This window comes from Apium graveolens, unplaced genomic scaffold, assembly GCF_009905375.1.
Source record: "Apium graveolens cultivar Ventura unplaced genomic scaffold, ASM990537v1 ctg2654, whole genome shotgun sequence".
Taxonomy (NCBI): domain Eukaryota; kingdom Viridiplantae; phylum Streptophyta; class Magnoliopsida; order Apiales; family Apiaceae; genus Apium; species Apium graveolens.
In genome coordinates, this window is record NW_027417754.1 from 46485 (window position 1) to 68868 (window position 22384).

General features: G+C 34.0%; 2 protein-coding genes across 5 annotated transcripts; one reads left to right on the top strand and one right to left on the bottom strand.

The window, feature by feature from the left end:
* The first annotated feature begins 8634 nt into the window (after positions 1–8634).
* LOC141700651 (heat shock protein 90-2-like) lies at positions 8635–11934 on the top strand. Its single transcript, XM_074504364.1, has 3 exons — positions 8635–8887; positions 9654–9795; positions 9891–11934. Exons 1-3 carry the CDS (start codon positions 8765–8767, stop codon positions 11714–11716), a joined length of 2091 nt encoding a protein of 696 aa, XP_074360465.1. The 5' UTR covers positions 8635–8764; the 3' UTR covers positions 11717–11934.
* Positions 11935–14993: 3059 nt separating this feature from the next.
* Positions 14994–21407, bottom strand: LOC141700648 (calcineurin B-like protein 3). 4 transcript variants are annotated; one of them, XM_074504356.1, is made up of 10 exons: positions 21200–21407; positions 18768–18836; positions 18526–18686; positions 18027–18109; positions 17782–17841; positions 17415–17523; positions 17268–17320; positions 16646–16726; positions 15928–16040; positions 14994–15351 (listed from the first exon to the last, which is right to left on the bottom strand). In XM_074504356.1, exons 3-10 carry the CDS (start codon positions 18647–18649, stop codon positions 15294–15296), a joined length of 681 nt encoding a protein of 226 aa, XP_074360457.1. In that variant the 5' UTR covers positions 18650–18686; positions 18768–18836; positions 21200–21407; the 3' UTR covers positions 14994–15293. The 4 variants fall into 4 exon arrangements, with proteins under 4 accessions (XP_074360457.1, XP_074360458.1, XP_074360459.1 ...); XM_074504357.1 differs by having other exon boundaries at positions 21175–21407; XM_074504358.1 differs by lacking the exon at positions 21200–21407 and adding an exon at positions 21113–21158.
* Between the last annotated feature and the right edge of the window lie 977 nt (positions 21408–22384).

Below are 22384 nucleotides of genomic sequence, written 5' to 3' on the forward strand. Positions count from 1 at the left end.
TAAATATTTAAATGCTTCTAAGTCTTCTGGACCTAACTTAGTTTGGGTACCAAAGAAAACTTAATCATCTTTATTTTCAGGGAATTAAGCAGAAGAAGGTCATGTGGATTCTGGACAGTGGATGTTCAAAGAATATGAATGGAGATAGAGCCCTGCTATTAAAGGTGGTTGAGAAAGTAGGCCGAATGGTTACTTTTGGAGGTGACAACAAAGGTTATACTATGGGATATGGTTGTTTAGAAATTGGCAATGTCATCACTGAAGAAATCTCTCTGGTTGAAGGTCTTATGCATAATCTCCTCAGTATCAGTCAATTATGTGACAAAGGATGTGAAGTATTGTTCAAGAAGGAGAAGTGTTTGATCTCTAATAAGAAGAATGAGAAGCTGACTCTAAATGGAGTTAGAAAGGGTGATTTGTTCGTAGCTGACTGGATGGTCAAGTAATGTATTTCTATAGTAAAGCCTCTCCAGATGAAAGTTGGTTATGGCATAAGAAGCTCTCCCACTTAAATTTTAAGACCATGAATTCTTTGGTTAAGAGGGAATTGGTGAGAGGTTTACTCAAGATGGAATTCAGTCTGGATGGACTTTGTGAAACATATGAGAAGGGAAAGTCAAAGAGGGCATCACACAAGAAGAAGACAATGACTGAAATCACTGAACCACTACAACTCCTTTATATGGACTTGTTTGGCCCTGTCAACGTCATGTCTATATCAAGAAAGAAATATGGCTTAGTGATTGTTGATGACTATTCCAGATACACGTGGATGTTATTCTTACATTCAAAGGATGAAGCAGTTGATATGATTATTGATCACATTAACAAGATTGAGTTAGAAGCTGGAGTGCATGTGCGAACAATCAGATCAGATAATGGAACATAATTCAGAAATTCAAAGTTAAATGATTTCTGTACCGAGAAGGGCATCTCAAAATAGTTTTCAGCATCAAGGAGACCACAACAGAATGAAGTGGTTGAGAGGAAAAATCGAATATTGATTGAAGCTGAAAGGACTATGCTTAATGAAACCAATCTTCCTACCTACTTCTGGGCTGAAGCAGTTAACACTGCATGCTACACTCAAAATGGAATCCTGGTCAATGAGATGTATGAGAAGACCCCTTATGAGTTAATGGCCAACAAGAAACCATCATTGAAATACTTTCACGTGTTTGGTGGAAAGTGCTTTGTGCTTAAGGACGATGAGCATCTTGGCAAGTTTGATGCTAAAGCTGAAGAAGGTATCTTTCTTGGCTATTCTCTAGAGTCAAAGGCTAACAAGGTGTTTGTGATTAGTGATCGAAAGGTTGTGGAAAGCCTAAATATAACATTTGATGATGTCAAGCTCCCAAATATTCAAAAGGAAGACAGTGATGACAATCTTGATGTTGAAGATCTTTCTGATAAAGAAGATGAACCTGAAGTTGTTCCAGATAACAATGACAGTGGTAATGATCCTGATGATCATAATTCTGATTCAGATTCTGATGGGAATGATCCTGGAATAAGTAATGATAGTCAAACTATCTCCAAGACTAGTCCTCAAGCTTCAGATTCTGGAGATCAAGCTGTCAACAACTCAGGGGGAGCAGAACAAGATGAAGAACAAGGATCCAATAGTCAGACTCAACACAATTTTGGTAATGCTGAGTCATCAAGAGCTAACCTACCAAGACAAAAAGTATGGAATAAATATCATCCTTGGTATTTGGTACTTAGTGATCCATACAGTGAGACTATAAAAGCTACAACAAATGAATGTTTCTATTCTGGTTTTCTATCTCAAATGGAACCAAAGAAAGTAGATGAAGCTCTTGGAGATCCGTATTGGGTGATTGCTATGCAAGAGGAACTCAATCAGTTCGAATAACAGAAAATGTGGGAACTTGTATCCAGACCTAAAGATAAATATATGATTGGCACAAAATGGGTTTTCAGAAACAAGCTTGATGAAGATGGAGAAGTAATAAAGAACAAGGCAAAACTGGTTGCTAAGAGATATTCTCAAGAAGAAGGGATTGACTACGATGAAACCTTTACAACAGTTGCTAGACTTGAAGCCATCAGGATATTTTAGCATTTGCAGCATATTCAAATTTTAAGGTATATCAGATGAATTTGAAAGGTACTTTCCTGAATGGTGAGCTTGAAGAAGAGGTCTATGTTGAGCAACCTCCTGCATTCATAGATTCTGAGTTTGAAGATTTTATCTATTTTCTCTTCAAGGCTCTTTATGGCCTAAAGCAAGCGTCGAGAACATGGTATGACCCTCTCTCAGAATTTCTTTTTGAAGATGGTTTTACTAGAGGTGTCACAGATAAGACTCTGTTTTAAAAGAACATAAAATTGATATCATACTTATGCAAGTCTATGTGACGACATTATATTTGGGTCTATATATGATGCACTTTATGCAATGTTTGTTAAGCTTATGCAGAGTAGGTATGAGATGAGTATGATGGGTGAGTTGAACTTTTTTCTTGGACTTCAAGTGAATCAGAAGCTATATGGTATCTTCATTTGTGAAACGAAGTACATCAGAGATCTTCTGAAGAAATATAAGTTTTTAGATTCAACACATGCAAAGACTCCAATGGCAACTGCCACAAAACTTGATCAAGATAAGTCTGGTAAAAAGGCGGACATCACTAATTATCGAGGCATGATTGAATCATTACTCTACCTGACTGCAAGTCATCCAGATATCATGTTTGCAACATGCTTGTGTGCACGGTTCCAGGCTGGTCCGAAGGAATCTCATCTGATAGCTGTCAAAAGAATATTTAGATATCTGAAGGGTACACCTAATCTAGGTATCTGGTATCCTAAAGATACGGACTTTGATCTCAGCAGCTACACAGATTCTGATTACGCAAGTTGTAAGATTGATCGGAAGAGTACTTCAGGAAACTGTCAGTTTCTTGGAAGAAGATTGGTTTCTTGGTTTAGTAAGAAGCACTATTCATTTTCCACTTTTACTGCTGAAGCTGAATACATTACCGCTGGAAGCTGTTGTTTTCAAATTCTTTGGATGAGAAACCAACTCTGAGACTATGAACTTGATTTGAAGAATATTCCTATCTACTGTGACAACACGAGCACCATAACAATCTCAAACAATCATGTTCAGCATTCGAGAACCAAACATATTGATATAATGTATCATTTCATTCCATAAGAGAGCACATAATGAATTATATTGTACAACTTCATTATGTTCCCACAATGGATCAAATTGCAGACATTTTCACGAAGCCACTTGATGAAGTTACCTTCAATAAGTTGGTGGGTGAACTTGGCATGTTGAATTTGTCCAATTAATTTGAAATCAACAATTGTAATTTGATGCGGGTAAACTTTACTACCCCTATGATGATGCTTTGAGGGAAAAGTAAGTTTACATATCTATTTGACTATATTTATCCATGTTTGTAAATGTGTTTGAAGCTATTGATTACCATGTGTTACATATTATATGCTAATGGTAAGTAAGTTAGAGTTTTTAAAGCAATATATGAGTTGTTTGAAGTTTACATGTTATAAGTTGTTCTCTGATGCAAATACTCATGATATTGATATTTATTTTAGCACAGACACATCTCAATCCTATTATACTCTGATCTAGATCATGTACTCTGATTTTAGATCCAGTTTTAACTCTGATTGATATGATAAGATCTTGTGTGATTAAATCTTGTTTTCTGAGTAGATTCTGTATGATTTTAGAGTTTCAGACCCTAGGTAACTCTGATAACAGATTCCTGGGTCACTTTGATTCTCTGTTTATACTAGAATTACTATGTTTATCTTGTGCTAGAATAAATATGTAGCATAACTAGTTCTAGTTATGACATGATTACGTCATGAGTTAAAGTTAATTGGTTCAGACTTGTTGTGTCTTATCAACATTGGCACAAACTTGTTGAATTCGCTCTTGATATAATTTTTTTTTTATGACTTATATGCTGATCATGTTTATCTCTGATGATTCTGCTATGCTTATACTTTGTTCTAGATATTAGACTCTAATATGTCTTTAAGGTAATACTCTGATTATCTTATACAAGTCTTATAGGTTTAAAACAACAACTTTCACCCCCTCTCTATAGTAATTATCTATATTGGACTAACATGATGAGTTTTGATTGAATAGTATTGTCAAAAGAATCAGAAAGCATGATCATCTGAGATATCCTTCATGAATCCATATGATGGTAAGTAAAGGTAAAATTCTCTGATTCTGAAATCACTCTATTATTGATCACTAAATTCTCTAATATTGTACTTCGATGTTTGTGATCTTCAACACCCTCAATGGTTTTAGGAACTGAATATGAACCTATCAAACCTCATAGTTTCTAACCCAAGTCATTAGAACCAAACACTTCTCAAACAACATCCTTACATGGCTCCGATATATTCACCATTTGGTACCACTTTTCCTCTGATACATCTAAAGTAATAGTTGGTATCAATACCTCTTGGTATTGGAGTTGTGATGACACTACCACATAAATGGTCTTTACCAACATTCAAAAATGGTGTTGCCACTAAAAATATTGCCTTAAGTGGAATAAAAATGAAAATGATGATGTATAACAACATCAAAACCAAATGTTGCTATAAATGTTGCATTAGATTTGTTATGCCAACACCTTCTTTGGTGTTGCCTTTGACAGGTGAAAATTTGTAAAAAAAGTGAGAGAATTATCCCGCTCTCAGCAAAATAATTTGCCCGCACAAATTAAAACAGAAATTAGAATAAGAAAACCTCACACAAACAAACATTTAGTCTCTCGACACCCAAACACTCACTCACTGCCGCTCACCTCTAATCTCACGACACATCCACTACAAACACTCACAAACACATACTCATCTCGCCGCCTCTCCCTGCCGCTCACTCAAATCTCTACATCAGTTATTTTTCTCTACTCCTCTCAGTCACTATCAGCTCTGCCAAATCTTTGTTTGAAAGCTCTATTTCAAAGCTCCGTTTTAAATCTTGGTTTTGATGCTCAATATTAACATTATACTAGGCTCCATTTAAAGGTACAAACTCTAATTTCCATTTAAAGGTACAAACTGTAATTATAATTTGTTAGTAGACCCTACTTTTTGGGGGGGTTTTTATAATTTCTTACAAACCTTAAATTTTAGGGGTTTTAATTTATTTTCTTGAATTTGCAGAGATTAATGGCTAAGTCCTCTTACAAAAAGGAGCAATCATTTGGTATATGTTTCTTATACACATTTTGGCCATGTTTCCCCTTTTTATATGTTTTATATATTCTAATGTATCTTATTCTGTGGAAAATATGGATTCAATTTATAATATCTGGTTGGATTATTTTTGCTCCTTTCTCTATCTTTCATGCAAGTTTAATTCATCAAAAATATCTACATTCATATACATGTATTTTTATTAATTACATGTTTGTTGAATGTTTACATATTCCCGCATTGTCACTTACAATTGGCATTGAGTATATAGTTGAAAGTAATACACAAATACACACCCGTGCACTGGTCTTATTGATTAAGGATGACAAATAATAGAGTTCCCATGCCTGTTTTGTGTGCAGGCAATCACACTAAAAGAATATCCTGCCGAGCTCTCGTTGACCGCTTTGATATGTGGATCCTTGTCGAACACAAATATCTGCATACATAATTGTAAGTACGAATTTTGGAAATATGAAAATTTACAAAATGTATGACCCCCTTGTGTATAAGAAATTGATATGCTTCTTGTATTTCCAGAGCTTTTTTATTGCAGTGATGGCTATGGTTATATCAACATTTTTAACTAGGACTGATTCAAAATGCTTTCAGGTAATGACACTAAACCTTTTTTCCATTCATTCAAAATGCTTCTTTGATTGTATTGTTCGCCATTTGATAAGAGCTATGAGTTTTTAGAGTGATAGATACAAGCCATAATTTGATAGCTTATATTTTTTATATTTGATTTATCTATTTATAACTTTGAATATTTGTTCAAAGGTGTAAGCAACCCATTGTAGTTTAATTTCTTAAAATAAGAATTATTCTGTGAATCTCCTTGTGTTTGTTTATTTCATTTTGAGTTTTATATTTCTCTGCATTATTTATCGAAAAACGAAAAACACACATTCACCCCCCTCTGTATGTACCTTTTGGACCTAACAAGTATTTTTTATTCTTATTCTTTCATTATTATTTATTGATCTCTTGAACAAATACATATTATTCTGGATTATTTGCGGATCCTAAATTATGGTATTTTAACCAAAATGGTTTATCATCAAATACTTTACAGACTGGATGGTTACGAAAAGGACCGGGGATGGACTGAACCCTGTATTTTATTAGGCCAAAATGGGCCTGGGTACCCGATATAATGGTGGGTCTATGCGGATGGGCATAGATTCGTATAATATTCCGACTGATCAGCGGGATATAACACATATGTTGGTTCTAGTGTATAGTCTAATTTAGTGTTGATCGTCATTACTAACATTCCTTCCTTAAAAGTTTTATAATTACAAAACCAAACAATTAATTGATTCAGGAGATGAATCAGTGCATTGTTGGTTGTTCTTTTTTAGAAAAATATGATATATTATCGGAGGCCGATAAGGGCCAATATTTTATTCGCTCAATTATTTAAATGAACAAAGATGTTTATAATATTATTCAAAAATGATTTCCAGTGGTTTCTTTTTGATATTGATACCTGGAAACCAAGTTATAGTACTTGCTGGGCTTTCTTTGCTCACTCTTACTTTGTCATTTTCTTATTTTTTCAGTGATATCGAGGATTACTATAAGTAGATCGCAGTAGGCAATGCTATGGACATGACCCAGTTTCAGATAGTTGGATATCTCACAGCATATAAGACGAGGAAGTTGGTCAAGAGGTAATAAAGTTTGAGTTAGACGTTTTAATAATTTAGATGTTTCATATTCTTGTTTCATACCATAACTTATTATCGATCCAGAGATGAAGGGTCATCTGTATATTTATATTAATATACAGGTTTATAATATTTAAAGTTGTTTAGTTACACTCAATCCTGACCCCGGAATTGGGAGCTGTCACACACATCCACCTACACCCATCACTATCTACAACAATCGTAACTTTGAAACTTTATTATGTCTCATCCACCTCAAAATTTAATCTACCACTAGTTGTGCTTATCACTTTGACAAAAAAATGTCAGATCTGAAATTAAAAATATGAAAGACATGTGTTGATGATGGATATAGATTTAACAAGAGATATTTAATGATAGATGTGGGGAGCGGAGATGTGGAGAGATGGGGGAGGGCGGATACGAGAGAGAGAGGGGGGGGAGACGTTATTGAATAAAAGCAATTTCAAGAGATGTCTTAAATGGTGTAAATCATAAAACCAATTCTTTGAATCACAACAATAGTTTAGGTATATAATAATAGTTTCTCTCTCATCAAACCAACTCTTTGAATAACTATAACAACTTTTATTAACTATCAATTTAAATCACCTAAACATACACCGTAAATCAATGCACATCATGATAACACTGTATTTTTACCGGGTTCCCCTCTTTTTCCAACTTGGATCCAAACTTGTGCTGCAAGAATGGGGTGGTTCAGCTATTGGTTGGGCTCCTATAAAATAGAGCCAGAGGGGGGTCGCGTCCTTACGACTCCTCTAGTGTGAGAATGAGAATATGTTTGGAGAAGAAGGATAAAATATGTATTATTTAAATATGCGGTGTGTGAATGTGTGTATAGTGTATTGTGTGTAAAAAGCATAACTCCGAAAGCAACTTTTTGGAAGTCTTTTATAGGTTTTCAATTAGGATTCAAGGGTTTGTACGAAGGTTCTGGAATCGGGGCACCTAAATGTCCAAGACGGGGGACACGTGTTTAGGAGCCATGCATATCCCCGTACTTACAAACAAATATTTGAAGGAAATATTTTGACATGACAAAATGTCATAAGGTCCACTAGTGTTCTGGAGTCATGACGCCCTTGTCTACTGACACCTGGAATCATGTGATCTTAATTGAATCTATACTCCCTGTTTTTAGGCTTTTGTAGCCATATTTGGACCTAAATTAATTATGCATATCACGTTTAATTAACAATTTTGATGATTTCAGTTATTCAAATTAGTGATTTATGTGTAGAATGGGTGGGATGCTCGAGAGTTCATCCATTTCGAAATTGTTTAAGCGAGCTCAACTAAGCTTGTTTAGATAAACGAGTCGAACTCAGATATAATTTTTGTTGCGTTTAATTAAACACAATGGCTCGACTGGACTCGATTCATGAAAAATGGGCTGAATATGGGTAAAGATTTTGACTCAGTTAATTATAAAATTAAACAAACCAGTCCTCGACTCATGCACGAATTATTTTTTGTATTCATAATTAAAAAATTATTGTACATTCTCTTCGATATAAATTTAAAGCACTTAAAAACAGAGGTCCACCCAAATCGGGGAAACGCACACGCAAGGAATGAACAACATGACCATTTAGAAGCATCTAGAACCCAAACACGCCTCTACCAAACAGAAAAAGAAATCCAATAATTACAGAATTTTATATTCAATTCGGGGGGAGAAGAACATTCCAGAACTCATAACACAACACTATATAAACAGGCCCGCTAGTCTCGCACTCTTCGCATATTTCTCATTATTTGTTTTAAATCACTCGCTTCCTTTAATTAATCTCCTCTCGCAACAAACAAACCCTAGGGGGCCGTACGATACGACAATGGCGGACACCGAGACGTTTGCTTTCCAGGCCGAGATCAACCAGCTTTTGAGTCTCATCATCAACACCTTTTATAGCAACAAAGAGATCTTTCTTCGTGAACTCATCAGCAACTCTTCTGATGTATGTACGCTTTTTTAATCATCCCTCGAATTTTAATTTTGTTTTGTTATGTGTTTTTGTGTGTTTATTATGATGTTATGTTTGTTGTTGATTTTGATTGGGGGTTAAATGTTGTAATTGGGATATGTTATCGATGTTTAATTATTGTTTGTACTGTTGTAGTGATTAAATGTAATTAGTTTCTTCGACACTGCTTGATTGTGATTAATGTTTGTCCCTGTGTTTTATATGCTCCGCATTTTAATTATGCTATGTAGACACGACCACGAGTTCTTTAACAGTGTACATAAGGCCTCGATTAGATCGTAGTCGAAACCAATGCGGTACTATTAAAAATTAGTTTTGTTATTTTTTTATAAAATCGTTTAGATTTATATGTTTCCGTATGCTGCTTTGTTGGCCTAATGTGTTATAAATTTTATTTGTGGGGATTTGGATGATATTCAGTGAACGTATTTTAATTTTTAAACCTATGGTATGTTCTTATGTGACAAATTTTGTGTTTATACTAGTATGTGTTGCTTTAATTTTATAATTTGCTGTAACTCGGTGATCACTGATATCCCTGTATTGCTTACTGTTTATGAATTGGGCATCTTTGAGTTCTTAACGCTATTATGATTCTCGTAACTAATGTTGGGCTTGTGCATCTTTGAGATCGTAAGGCAATTATGATTCTCATAACTAATGTTGGTCTTGTGCATCTTTGAGATCTTATGGCAGTTATGATTTTTGTAACTAATAGTTGGTCTTGGTATTGACATAGGCTCTAGACAAGATTCGTTTTGAGAGCTTGACTGACAAGACCAAGCTCGATGCTCAGCCTGAGCTATTCATCCACATTATTCCTGACAAGACAAACAACACTCTCACAATTGTTGACAGTGGAATTGGCATGACCAAAGCTGGTAAGTAATTGTTGTATTGAGTATCTTGGTGCCTTTATCAGTCTCTGTTTTTAATTTATTGAGTTGATGAAGTTTTTTTGTATGTTGTGTTTCAGATTTGGTGAACAATTTGGGTACCATTGCAAGGTCTGGGACTAAGGAGTTCATGGAAGCTCTTGCTGCTGGTGCTGATGTCAGCATGATTGGTCAATTTGGTGTTGGTTTCTATTCTGCCTACCTGGTCGCTGAGAAGGTTATTGTTACCACAAAGCACAATGATGACGAGCAGTATGTTTGGGAATCCCAAGCTGGTGGGTCTTTCACCGTCACCAGGGATACTTCTGGAGAGGTCCTTGGAAGGGGTACTAAGATGGTCCTTCACCTTAAAGAGGATCAGCTAGAGTACCTTGAGGAGCGCAGGCTCAAGGATCTTGTCAAGAAGCATTCTGAGTTCATCAGCTATCCAATCTCTTTGTGGATTGAGAAAACAACTGAGAAAGAGATCTCAGATGATGAGGACGAAGAAGAAAAGGACGAGGAAGGAAAGGTAGAGGAAATCGATGAAGAGAAAGAGAAGGCGGAAAAGAAAAAGAAGAAGATCAAGGAGGTCTCTCATGAGTGGTCTTTGGTTAACAAACAGAAGCCTATCTGGATGAGGAAGCCTGAGGAAATCACCAAGGAGGAATATGCTGCTTTCTACAAGAGTCTTACAAATGATTGGGAGGAGCATTTAGCTGTGAAGCACTTCTCAGTTGAAGGCCAGCTGGAGTTTAAGGCTGTTCTGTTTATCCCCAAGAGAGCACCTTTTGATCTCTTTGACAACAAGAAGAAGCCTAACAACATCAAGCTATATGTGCGTCGTGTCTTCATCATGGATAACTGTGAAGAGTTGATTCCTGATTATCTTGGCTTTGTCAAGGGTATTGTCGATTCCGAGGACCTTCCGCTGAACATTTCTAGGGAGATGTTGCAGCAGAACAAAATTCTGAAGGTCATTCGTAAGAATTTGGTGAAGAAATGCCTTGAGCTCTTTTTCGAGATTGCAGAGAACAAGGAAGACTACACCAAATTTTATGAGGCTTTCTCAAAGAATCTCAAGCTTGGGATCCATGAAGATTCTCAGAACAAGACAAAAATTGCTGAGTTGATGAGGTACCACTCCACAAAGAGCGGGGAAGAGATGACCAGCCTCAAGGACTATGTCACAAGGATGAAGGAGGGCCAGAACGATATATTCTATATCACAGGAGAGAGCAAGAAGGCTGTTGAGAACTCCCCCTTCCTCGAGAGGCTCAAGAAGAAAGGCTATGAAGTGTTGTACATGGTTGATGCCATTGATGAGTATGCTGTTGGTCAGTTGAAGGAATTTGAGGGTAAGAAGCTTGTTTCTGCTACAAAGGAAGGACTCAAGCTTGAGGAGAGTGAAGACGAGAAGAAGAAGAAAGAGGAACTGAAGGAGAAGTTTGAAGGACTCTGCAAGGTAGTGAAGGATGTTTTGGGAGACAGAGTTGAGAAGGTCATTGTGTCTGACCGTGTTGTGGATTCGCCATGCTGTTTGGTCACTGGTGAGTATGGCTGGACTGCTAACATGGAGAGGATCATGAAGGCACAGGCTTTGAGGGATTCTAGCATGGGTGGTTACATGTCTAGCAAGAAGACGATGGAAATCAACCCTGAGAATGCAATCATGGAGGAGCTCAGAAAGAGGGCTGATGCAGACAAGAATGACAAGTCTGTTAAGGACTTGGTTCTCTTGCTCTTTGAAACTGCCTTGCTGACCTCTGGTTTTAGTCTTGAAGAGCCTAGCACCTTTGGCAACAGGATTCACAGGATGTTAAAGCTTGGCCTTAGCATTGATGATGAAGCTGATGAAGCAGATGCAGAGATGCCACCACTGGAAGAAGCAGATACTGAAGAAAGCAAGATGGAAGAAGTTGATTAGAAAGTTTTTTCTGCTCTGGCTTTGGTTATTTCATTTTCATGCTCTTTTTTGCGTAGTTTACGGTTTAATTTTGAGATAATTGGACGAATGTACTTTTATAGTATGATGTGCTTGAATTGGCAAGACTGATGGTACTTTGTGCTGGTTTGGTTTATAACTTAAGTGGCTAAGCTTATTATTCTTATAATTTAAGCTTTATATTATTATAATTTGCAAAAGTTTTGTCACTTCCCTTATTTATAATAGCTTTATACTTTTAGGCGTGGCATGTTAATGGGTCTGATAGATATTAGTGTTTTTGAGATGATTGGTTATTTCAATTGTTTTGCGAGTCTGGCTTTGGTTGGTTGTAGATATGTGTTGGTCACTTCAGTTCTCTAAGTACTACAGAAAAATGGTTGGCTATATTATTAAGAATAGAAAATGATAGGTTGGTCACTGGTATTCCTCATGGTGCTTAATATGAAACATTGGTGTTGAAGTTGATATGAGATTAACAACAATGGGTTAAAATGGAGACACATTTAAAGCAAGACTCTGAGAGCAAGTGATAAAAGAGGTGATACAGTGGTGAAGTACTTTGACCCTATTTTTTGGCTTATTAAGACTTTGACCCTTAAAATATATTAAAATATACACATAAACCCTCTAACAAAAATATCATATAAACTGACCCTTTATGTACAGGCTATTTGTCTTCTAACCCTTTCTCCGTTACAAGCGCCGGAGTCGGTGTAAATATGTTAATTCAGCATGGGCATAAATGGAAGCAAAATTATACGATACTGATGAGCTTATAAATATCTTAACTCCTTTATCATTTTATTATTGTCCAAACACCTAAACCTTGATAATTGAGCGCTGAGAAAATCTGGAGAATGAAGATCAACAGTAAAGATTGAAACTTGATGAATATGATGGATAATCAAACATATACATTATAGCAATTTAAGACCATCATTGGTGGAACCTGTGTCAAATTTGCTTCCTTCTTGGTCATAATGTTATTACAAAGACTGCATTGACAAAAGCTCTTAAAAAATCTACTAGTAATCTGGGTAAGAATGCATCGAAAGAAAAAGATGATGCCAAGAAAAAGGATACCCAAGAATGATTAGACAGTGAAACTACTTTTGTTAGTTTTATTTCAATCCAAATTTTTTGTTATTTTATTTTGCTTCACTCTTTGCATTGGAAATGTGCTGTATATTTTAAGACATTAACGATGACCTAATTTTCTAGTGTGTGTCCAAGGTCACATGCTAAGAATCCGTGCTTTATGAGTTGTCAAAATTTTATTGGTGGGGAGTTTATTAATAATGATGGATCCCGTGCATGCACAAAAATCTCCACCAATATATTTTTGACAACTCATCGAATACAGATTTTTAGCATGTGCTCTTGGGCACGCACTAGAAAAACCGAACAATGATATATGTAATTTGATCATATGGTAGTTTGACAATGAATTTAGTGTTTATGGCCAACAACAATTTCAATGTTTTTATATTTTTGATTTTATAGCAACAGGTTATGTATTTTGATTTTATAGCAACTGGTTATGTATTCAGTACATAAGGGATCAAGGTTAATTTATGTTTGGTGGGAACAAAGATGATCATATAGGAGAGAATATATTTTTTTACCAGATTTACCCTCTCTGAATATATCACATGTCCAGATTCCGGTGTTTAAATCAGAGTAATGGTTAAAATATACATATGATCTACATGGAGGGCTGATATATATAATATATATATATATATGACAATTTATTTGGAGGGTTTATGTGTCCACTTTAACATAATTTAAGGGTCATATTCTTAATAAGCCCTATTTTTTAGTGAAAATTAAGCGAAAGTGTCTCAAAATTTCATTCATGACACCATCTTCGACTCAACTCTAAACATATATATTTTTATATTTTTCTAATCCAACCGATTTTGGTATTGCATCAAAGTTACACTAAAATTTATGACACTATTTTGGTGTTACACCAAAGTTACACTAAAATTTTAGAATTTTTTTATATTATGATATTGTCCTTGTACTCTTTTACCAAAACAAATTTATTGCATTTTTATCTTGTATTTCACCACTTTATTACATTTAACTTCACTTTTGTACTTTAATAATAAAATAATTTATGTAGTACAAGAATGGTTTAATATTTAGCAGTAATAGTTTGAAGTTTAATTTGAAAATAGTGAAATTTTTACACTATCTTAATGTAAAAATTACACCAAAATAGTGTGATGGGTCGAAGATAACCTGAGCACTTCCTTTTGTTTCCTTTAAAAATTTGAGAGAGCACAAATATAATGGCGTTTGTTTCATGGTTAATGAGTCCGGTTAACGGGAATCGGAATCCCAATTTCATGTATTAGTGTTTGAATTAACAATTTGGTGATTGAAAATTGAAATTTGGGAATGAGAACTTCATTCCTAATAAATGGGTAAATCATTTTTTAATTACCCCTTGGGATATCATATCATCCCTTTTTCATTAATCCTCATTTTCATATCTCTCATTTCCATTCCTGTATCCGATTTCAACTAACGATCTAAACGCCCCTACGAGTAAAAAGTTAAAAACGAAATTACTTTAATTATCCGCAACTTTGCTTTCCTTTCTTTGGAAAACTCAGGAGTAAGACTTCATCTGGTGCTGCTTGTTCTGCCGCAAATTGCTTGGTGTATTTGTAAATTTCAATTTTTAAAACTAGAACTTTAACTCTCCTCGTCCTAATCCAGATTCTTTCAATTTGTTTATCTTCGATTATACACATTGATTGATCAGTTTAGTGCCTTTCTTTGGGCAAATCATCGAAGTTAGGGGAGCTAAGGATATTTTGTGTCCGTTTGAGAAATCTTAAAATAAGAACTTAAAATAAATGCGTAACTTATAAATAATAAGTAAATAAATACTTATAAGTTATATAAGTGTGGATAATTTCACTTATAAGTCAGATTTTTTTAAAAATTTAATAAATCAAAATAAATAATTTTTAAATATAATCATATTATTTCATGAATTTTAGATTAAATTAACATTTAAAAATATATTTTTTTAAAACTAAAGTTAATAAAAACGCAAAAAATCAAAATAAGTTGAGAAAAAGTACGTTATTACTAACATTAAACTTATCAGCTTATAAGTTGAAAATCCGACTTATAAATTAGGTACACAAACAGTCCTCGATAAGTACTTACGGGCTTATAAGTCTATAAGTCTACGAGTGACTTATAAGCTGTGGCCAAACAGACCCTTTGTATATATACTGAATGTTTTGATTTCTCAGAAGTAGGAATATTACAATCTTCAGTTCGACATGATAAGTGCATCAAAGAATAACAAATAATTTCTATAAATGACAATCTAATTTGTATCACATAGGCTACTGACATTTCTATGCAGCAGAAGAGTTAAATCTAAAATTTTCAAAACTGAAACCACAATTTACTATTTTCACAAAAGGATCATTTATCATTTTTATGGGCTGATTACAGGGAGATTGGTCGCAGTTGAAACAAAAACCCAAACATAACTACATGAAACTTCAGCACATGTTTTGAGCTAGGTATCCTCAACTCTCGAATGAAATACAAAGCTTGGGAATGTAGTTGTGATGTCCCTGTTAAAGAAAAAAAAATACATTTTAGCAATGAGCATATTAAGTCAAGTATATTATCATTGATGCTTCAGCTAGAAAGGTAAACTAAGACAACGATGCGTAGCATCAGTAATTCCATATTAAGTAGCATTAACTGTTAAAAAAGGTTTTAGTAACTCATAAAAGTAACTTGCTATTCACCTATAATCTGCATATTCATAGTACTTAAGGAGTATATATAAGTAATCGATCAGTTCAACGGTGGACTGTGGTCATACTTCACCCCCTCGCTTTAAACAGGGGAAATAATCATCAACAAAAAATGTCATTGCATCTATGACTCGTAAAACGGGTGAGAAGACCCTCTTCTTAAAAGACCAACCACAGACCACAAACTCACAATTTTATTTTGGGTCAGTCTTCTTAAAGACCGTGCATGTTGCTACAAATTCTCCGGAGGTTCTTAAATTTTAAAGTCTGAAGCAGGAAACTTACTGGTACCATCATCAACCACTGGACATTTCCAATTACTTATTATACATGATAAGATGGTTTCAGTTAAACTTCTACATCAAATATCACACTTGTTAAACTTACTTGAGGTATTGCAGGGTCATATTCTTCAGAAGGGATGGATGGCGCATAACTAGATTTCTCCATTCTTCCTTGTCAATCTTGCCATCATGTTTTGTGTCAGCTTCTTCGAAAGTCTAAGATAACGAAAATCAGTCAAGTTTATCGCACTTGCAAAAGATCAATATAAAGCATATAGAAGAAAAAAAATGGGTGAGAATGAGGAATCTTGCACAAATTTATTTATAATGTAAAGGTGCCAAATGACAGAAGAAAATGAAACTTAAGAGTAATATGTGACTCTACCAACAAGTTCTTACAGAATTTTCCTCTTCTTGAGTTAAATGTATAAAGTCTTAGTACACTTGTACTGGTGGGTTATTACAATTATATGGCGAAAATAGTCCTTGTACCCCCAAATACCAAGTTTAGTATATTTTTTAGTCTTCACGACTTCTCTATATACAAGTGTCTCCATTGCCATGTATAACATGGCTAATTACAAACAGAAACATATAACATATTTACAAAACGTGAGAAAATGGAAGTAGAGTCTAAGAATAAAACAGTACTTGATGAAAAATCAAGCAACTGCAGATTGGACAGGTTTAGATATTGTTTTGGAGAATATGACCCAAATAACATATATATTTTAAAACACTCACATTTTCGCTGTAAATAAGTCAAGAAATGAAATAGCCCAATTCTTAGTAATGAGAGCCAAGATACATTTAGGAAATACCTTATCAATGATGCTCTCTATAACATCGTCCGAAAGATTCATACCAGATTCAGCAAGCGTAGCCACGACCATTTGCTTTACCTACGCAACCAGAATTTATTAAATGCTCAACATATATATTTAAAATGAAATTTAGAGTCATTCTTTCAACACGGAATGTCAAACTGTTATTCCAAATTTAAGTTGAAAAAAAGAACTATCTGCTGGGAAATATTCAGTGTGCAAATGATTATCTTTAGATTTAAAACCATATTTCCATGCAAAAATAGATATTTTCCAGTAAAATTGTCACACACATGCCATTTGTCCGAAGTGAATACATCATTCACAAAAAATCTTTACTCAAAATAAAGTTTATAAAGATAAAATCGTTTATATGTCCGACTGTTACTAATAATATTAATGACAAACATAATAAGATACAAGACCAATAAAGAAGAAGAATTAAGCTGCAAAAATCTCCATAGAATTCAGAACAATATTCTAGGATGAGTGCACGTGATAATAATATAGTTCAGTAAAACCAAAAATATTTGAAACCAAATCATGTTTACTACAAAACTATTGAGTATATCACTTAAGCTTAGGTCTTTCATCTGGTTGCTAAAAGTCAAAACCTTACCTCTTGCCTCTCGATAAAACCTTGCTGCTTGAGATCATATAGTTGGAATGAAACTGCAACACAATGAGAATGTCCGGATCATAAGCACATGTAAAAATATAATTTTACAACAAAATGCAGAATATGTTGATACAGGTTTTGACATACACTCAATTTTATCTTCGATAGGAGCATTTGGATGAAATACAGAGAGTGCACGAGCAAACTCTTCAAAACCCAGAATACCATTGTGTTTGGTGTCAAACAAGTCGAACACCTGCAGTAAATGAGCGTGAAAAGATGGCAGCATTAATAGCTATTTGTATCAAAGATAATTAGAATCATTCTTCCAGTCTTTTACTTAGTTGTACAATAATAGCTCTTGAGCCATTAAATATTTGTGTATTTTTTTCCATTTCATTTTCAATGTTTTGGAAGATAAATTATACGCTTATCAGAATATTCAAGTTTAAAAAATGTCTAGATGCTGTCGAATAGTAAATTCAAAATGTGTATCAAGTAAAAATCAGATTACCCGATCAGCGAACAAGCTCTCTTTTTTGTTTGTCTTGAACAATGCCAACTGAAATTCTTCCTGCAATAAAAAATTAGAATAAAATATATCTTTAGCTTATATTAAAGTGTTAACTGCCAATTAAATTTTATATGAAACCAAAGAGCCACTGGAAGAATATTTAAGGATTAGTGAATGGTATTGGCATCTCAGTATCTAAGGACAACGCAAACATAAACTACATAAACATAAGATGAAGTAAGAACCTTATTAATTAATCCGTCATCAATCACAGCGCTGCTAATCTTCTTAAATAGCTCATAAAGTGCTTCTATTTCACTTACGCTAACTGCAAGTGAGAAAGATAATACTTTTTATATAAACAGCAAGGCTGCTAATTTCACAATAATGTGGATAAATAATAAATTATTAGCAAATGCAAGTAAAGCAAACACCTAAAGGTGGATGGTGTGAAAGAGATACTATATATAACCAAAAGCAGCCATCTGGGTTTACGAAGACAAACATGGACAATATTTTTATAAAATAAAAATCAGAACATCTTATTTGAGACAAACAGGTAAAAGGGGCCAGCGGATCAATTGGATAAGGAACCTTAATCGTACACTTTCACATTGTGGACACAAGGAATAAAATATGCTTTGGTCTACTACATGCAACTAATTTTCTAATTGTTTCCGAACATCAATATGTACCACCAGATATAAGTAAAATATCAACTCATGATAAGAAATAAATCCATACACACTGTCTCCCTTGCAAGGATTTCAGGATCTTCAAGGCCCCGTGATTGTTTCTGCAAATCAAGATCACAGCACTGCAGCAGGCAGGAACATATATACTTGATCCCTTCTAAGCACTGCGACATGGTATCTTTCAGCTTAGAACACTATAATACTAGATACCTGTTGAAAAAAATGATGAAACAGTTATAACTTTATGTAGGCCTAAAATATTGTAGCCAAAAAGGGTGAAAGAGAATAAACCTGTTGTCCATTTGGTGATTTTTACCCCAAAATCAGTAATTAATATTACTGCAGAAATTTGAAATATATCTGTATGGTAACAAACAAGTGCTCCATCAGGATACTTTACTAGTGAGATGCTCCACAGTCATTAACAAGTCAAGACAAATTGAATTCATGAAAAACAAAACCTAGATTTAGTATTTTACAATTTCAATTCTACTTTCGGGGTAAAATTTGATTTTTGTTACTGTATGTAATTAGGAATACAGGGTAACCAATAATATGCGAGCACGATAATCAGAGTTTCACAATCCATGAAGTTTGTAAACTTGTTTTTTCTATACTAGGATCATTTTTCTATTAAAATAGTAAATCGACTTCCACAAAGTAAGTCCTGTGGATATCAACAGGGTTTGAAATGCAAACTAGCAGAGTAGCAACGGTTTATATAAACATATAAGTGGTATCTAACAAGCAACTTATATCCAGTATCCTACTAAGTATTGACTAGTCAATTTCCCAACAGTCTTGACTATTTTATAATTGACATAGAAATTTCAGTCGGAGTAAAGGAACAGTAACTACAAGCATATTTTTTCCCTTTTCCAATCTTGACCACTAAAACGAATAACAATAGCAGAACCAGGTTTACCAATAATAAGAAAAATCACATATAACGGATGTATATACACACTTCTATATGTATCGATTAAATATGCTCTAGCTTTAAGGAGATGCGACAAAGACTATTATAATAAGTTACCCGGACACGGGTGCAAATCCAAGTGTCAGACCTTAAATTTCTTAAAAACTAGGATTCGTAAATATGGATCCGAAATTGGACACGGATGCGGGGATTCGGCATATTACCTTTACATATGTGATTTTATACCTACATTTTATATATTATATATTTTGTAAACTAGTGTTTTCCACCAATATAAGGCATATACTAATTGTTTATATCAAACTTGTAGCATAAATCAAAAGAATGTCATGGAAATAGTAATTTATAGACATCCCTCGCTAAAAAAAGTTGTGAGGTTTGGTAAATCATTTTGAACTATATTGCTGGAAATAGAAGTGTCCAGTTTTCAATTGAAGGATCCGACTCAGATCCCATACCCACACCCATGTCATGTCCGATCAAAACGGGTATGAGGGCAAAATTGAAGAGTTCGGATAACATAGTTATTTATACAATCTATCCTGTTTCGTGCTAGAAAAAGACTAAATCTTGATTTAATTGTATTAAAATTACACACGGTTATTACCAGAAACTCTTTAATCCTATCAGCATTCGGTAAAATAAAAAAAAAGTTTACATATGGTCACATTCCACATAAGCCTAACCAAATCATTTAGTCAAAAATTTGGCAACATAGCTTCCTAAAATGTGTCATCTACCAAACCTGACATAACATAAACCTAGTGCCGTGAAAGGAATCTGAAGACTACTTTTGCATTGGTGAAAGCTGTAGAGACGACTGTGTGAGATCTCTCTCTTCGCTCCCTGACAGTAGTAAGAGAAAAGACAGAGATGCTCATTTTGTCTTTATTGCGAATCTGTCATCTTACATCACACTCGTGTCGTGTGCATACTGCCATCTATAAATAGAAGTCAGCGTATAAATTTATGGAAAAACTTTAGAACTTTATGTTTCAAATTCACCACGACAAATTCATTTATTAATGTGATCTACAGTTAAATCTAAGGCTACGAGTAATTGGAGCGAGGATGCTGAGATTTATAATTGCTTACACCAAATTCAATGCAGACGAATGGGACATAGTAAGGATGATCAGCGCAAACAGTTGGTATGAAATTGCAGATCAAACTCTCCAAATGAACATTTTTCCTTGTACCCTTGCATCGCCACCGATGGCAATTTAGTTCTATTGACCACCTATTTATAGCCTAGAATTTTCAAGTTTCTATCTTTCAAAGAAAAAGAACAGAATTTCCATATATCTAGATCAACCCATTTGAAACTACCATAAAAAAATCATACAGCTTCAAAAATCTCAGCAAAGAGACCAAACTTTTAACTTTGCAAATAAAAAAGTAAAATTGGCATATTACATCTTGCATTCTTCATGAATAAAAATGTGATTTTTACATAAATATCTCAATTACAATGCCACAACTTTCTCAATCATCCAAAACAACAAATCCAGTAACATAAGAAAAAGATTCACAGATCTATATAAAAATCACCTAGTTATAGATACAAACAAAGATCACAACTCCGAATCAACAAAAAAATCATCAAAAACTAAAATTACACACAGTTGTAATCAAGAGTGTTTGATGCAATAGTACTCAACTTGATTGATAAACAACATATAGATCTAACACATACCCATAAACAAAAACCAATAATATAATCCAGCATAAGTATTTATGAAGATAGACACAACATACAGATATACATGTAAGAGCTTATCACCTGCAGAGAGGGAGTGAAAAACAGGGGGGGTGAGCAGTTGGGGACTTAAATCTTGATGGTTACAGCAGTGAGAGACAGAGACACACCAACGTAAAATACAAACAAACGAAGCTTCCTCCTTTTATTTGCCCTCCTTAATTCCTCTTCTTTATTGACTGTAATAACATCAGAATTCTATTGTGTATATATGTCGTCTGTGTGTGTGTGTATGGGTATGGGCCTAGGTAGATAGTCTTATGATTGATGTTTTGTTGGGGGTCACACGAATCAAAACTGTATTCCGTATTTTACCCATTTACTAACCTACTAGAATATTTTTTAATTCATTTACAGCACGGAGACAGTAAAATGCTATCGATTTTATTCAACCTCTTCCCTATTTGTTTTTTTGGCTGAATCCCTCTCTATTATATTAAGTTTCCTTATATGGATATTCTAACTCAATTTTTATAAGCCTAAATAAAATAAATAATTTATAAGTTTATAAGTTTGTGTTTTTAAAAGATATATAATAGTATCAGTTAAATTTAAATTTTAAACTATATCGTGCTCCTGATCTTCAAATCATTGTTCATTCGAATAGGGTTTGATCAGTTTTTAACGATCAAATTGAATCGCATCATATATAACAGTTTTATAGTGTATCAAATCGGACCGGATCAAACCGTTTGAAATTTATGACCGAACCAGACCATACCGCAATTTAATGCTGCAGTTCAGTTGGTAATGATTTGAAACCTAATTAAACACATAAATGTTAAAAATTACTATTTTAAAAATTTTAGATACAACTATTATACATAAAATACTAATTTTAAGATATTAAATTATAAAATAAACATGTAAGCTGTAAAATAAACTTATGCTATATAATTATTATAGATATATTAATATATATTGAAACAATCAGGTTTGAGTTTAACGATCCGATTTGGAAATGAAAACTGAGTTGAATCACAAAATAACGGTTTTTATTTATACCAACCTACAGTTAAACCTCGATAAATTACTAATCTCGTTAAATAAATAATTTTTTGTAACCCCGAGCTGGGCCCTTTATGCTAAATTAATAATTCGCTAAATTTATAAGATAATATTTTTTTTATTAATACATATAAGTCTCATATAATATATAAATTAATAAATACATATTATATCAAAATTATAGATTTCTAGGATGCACTT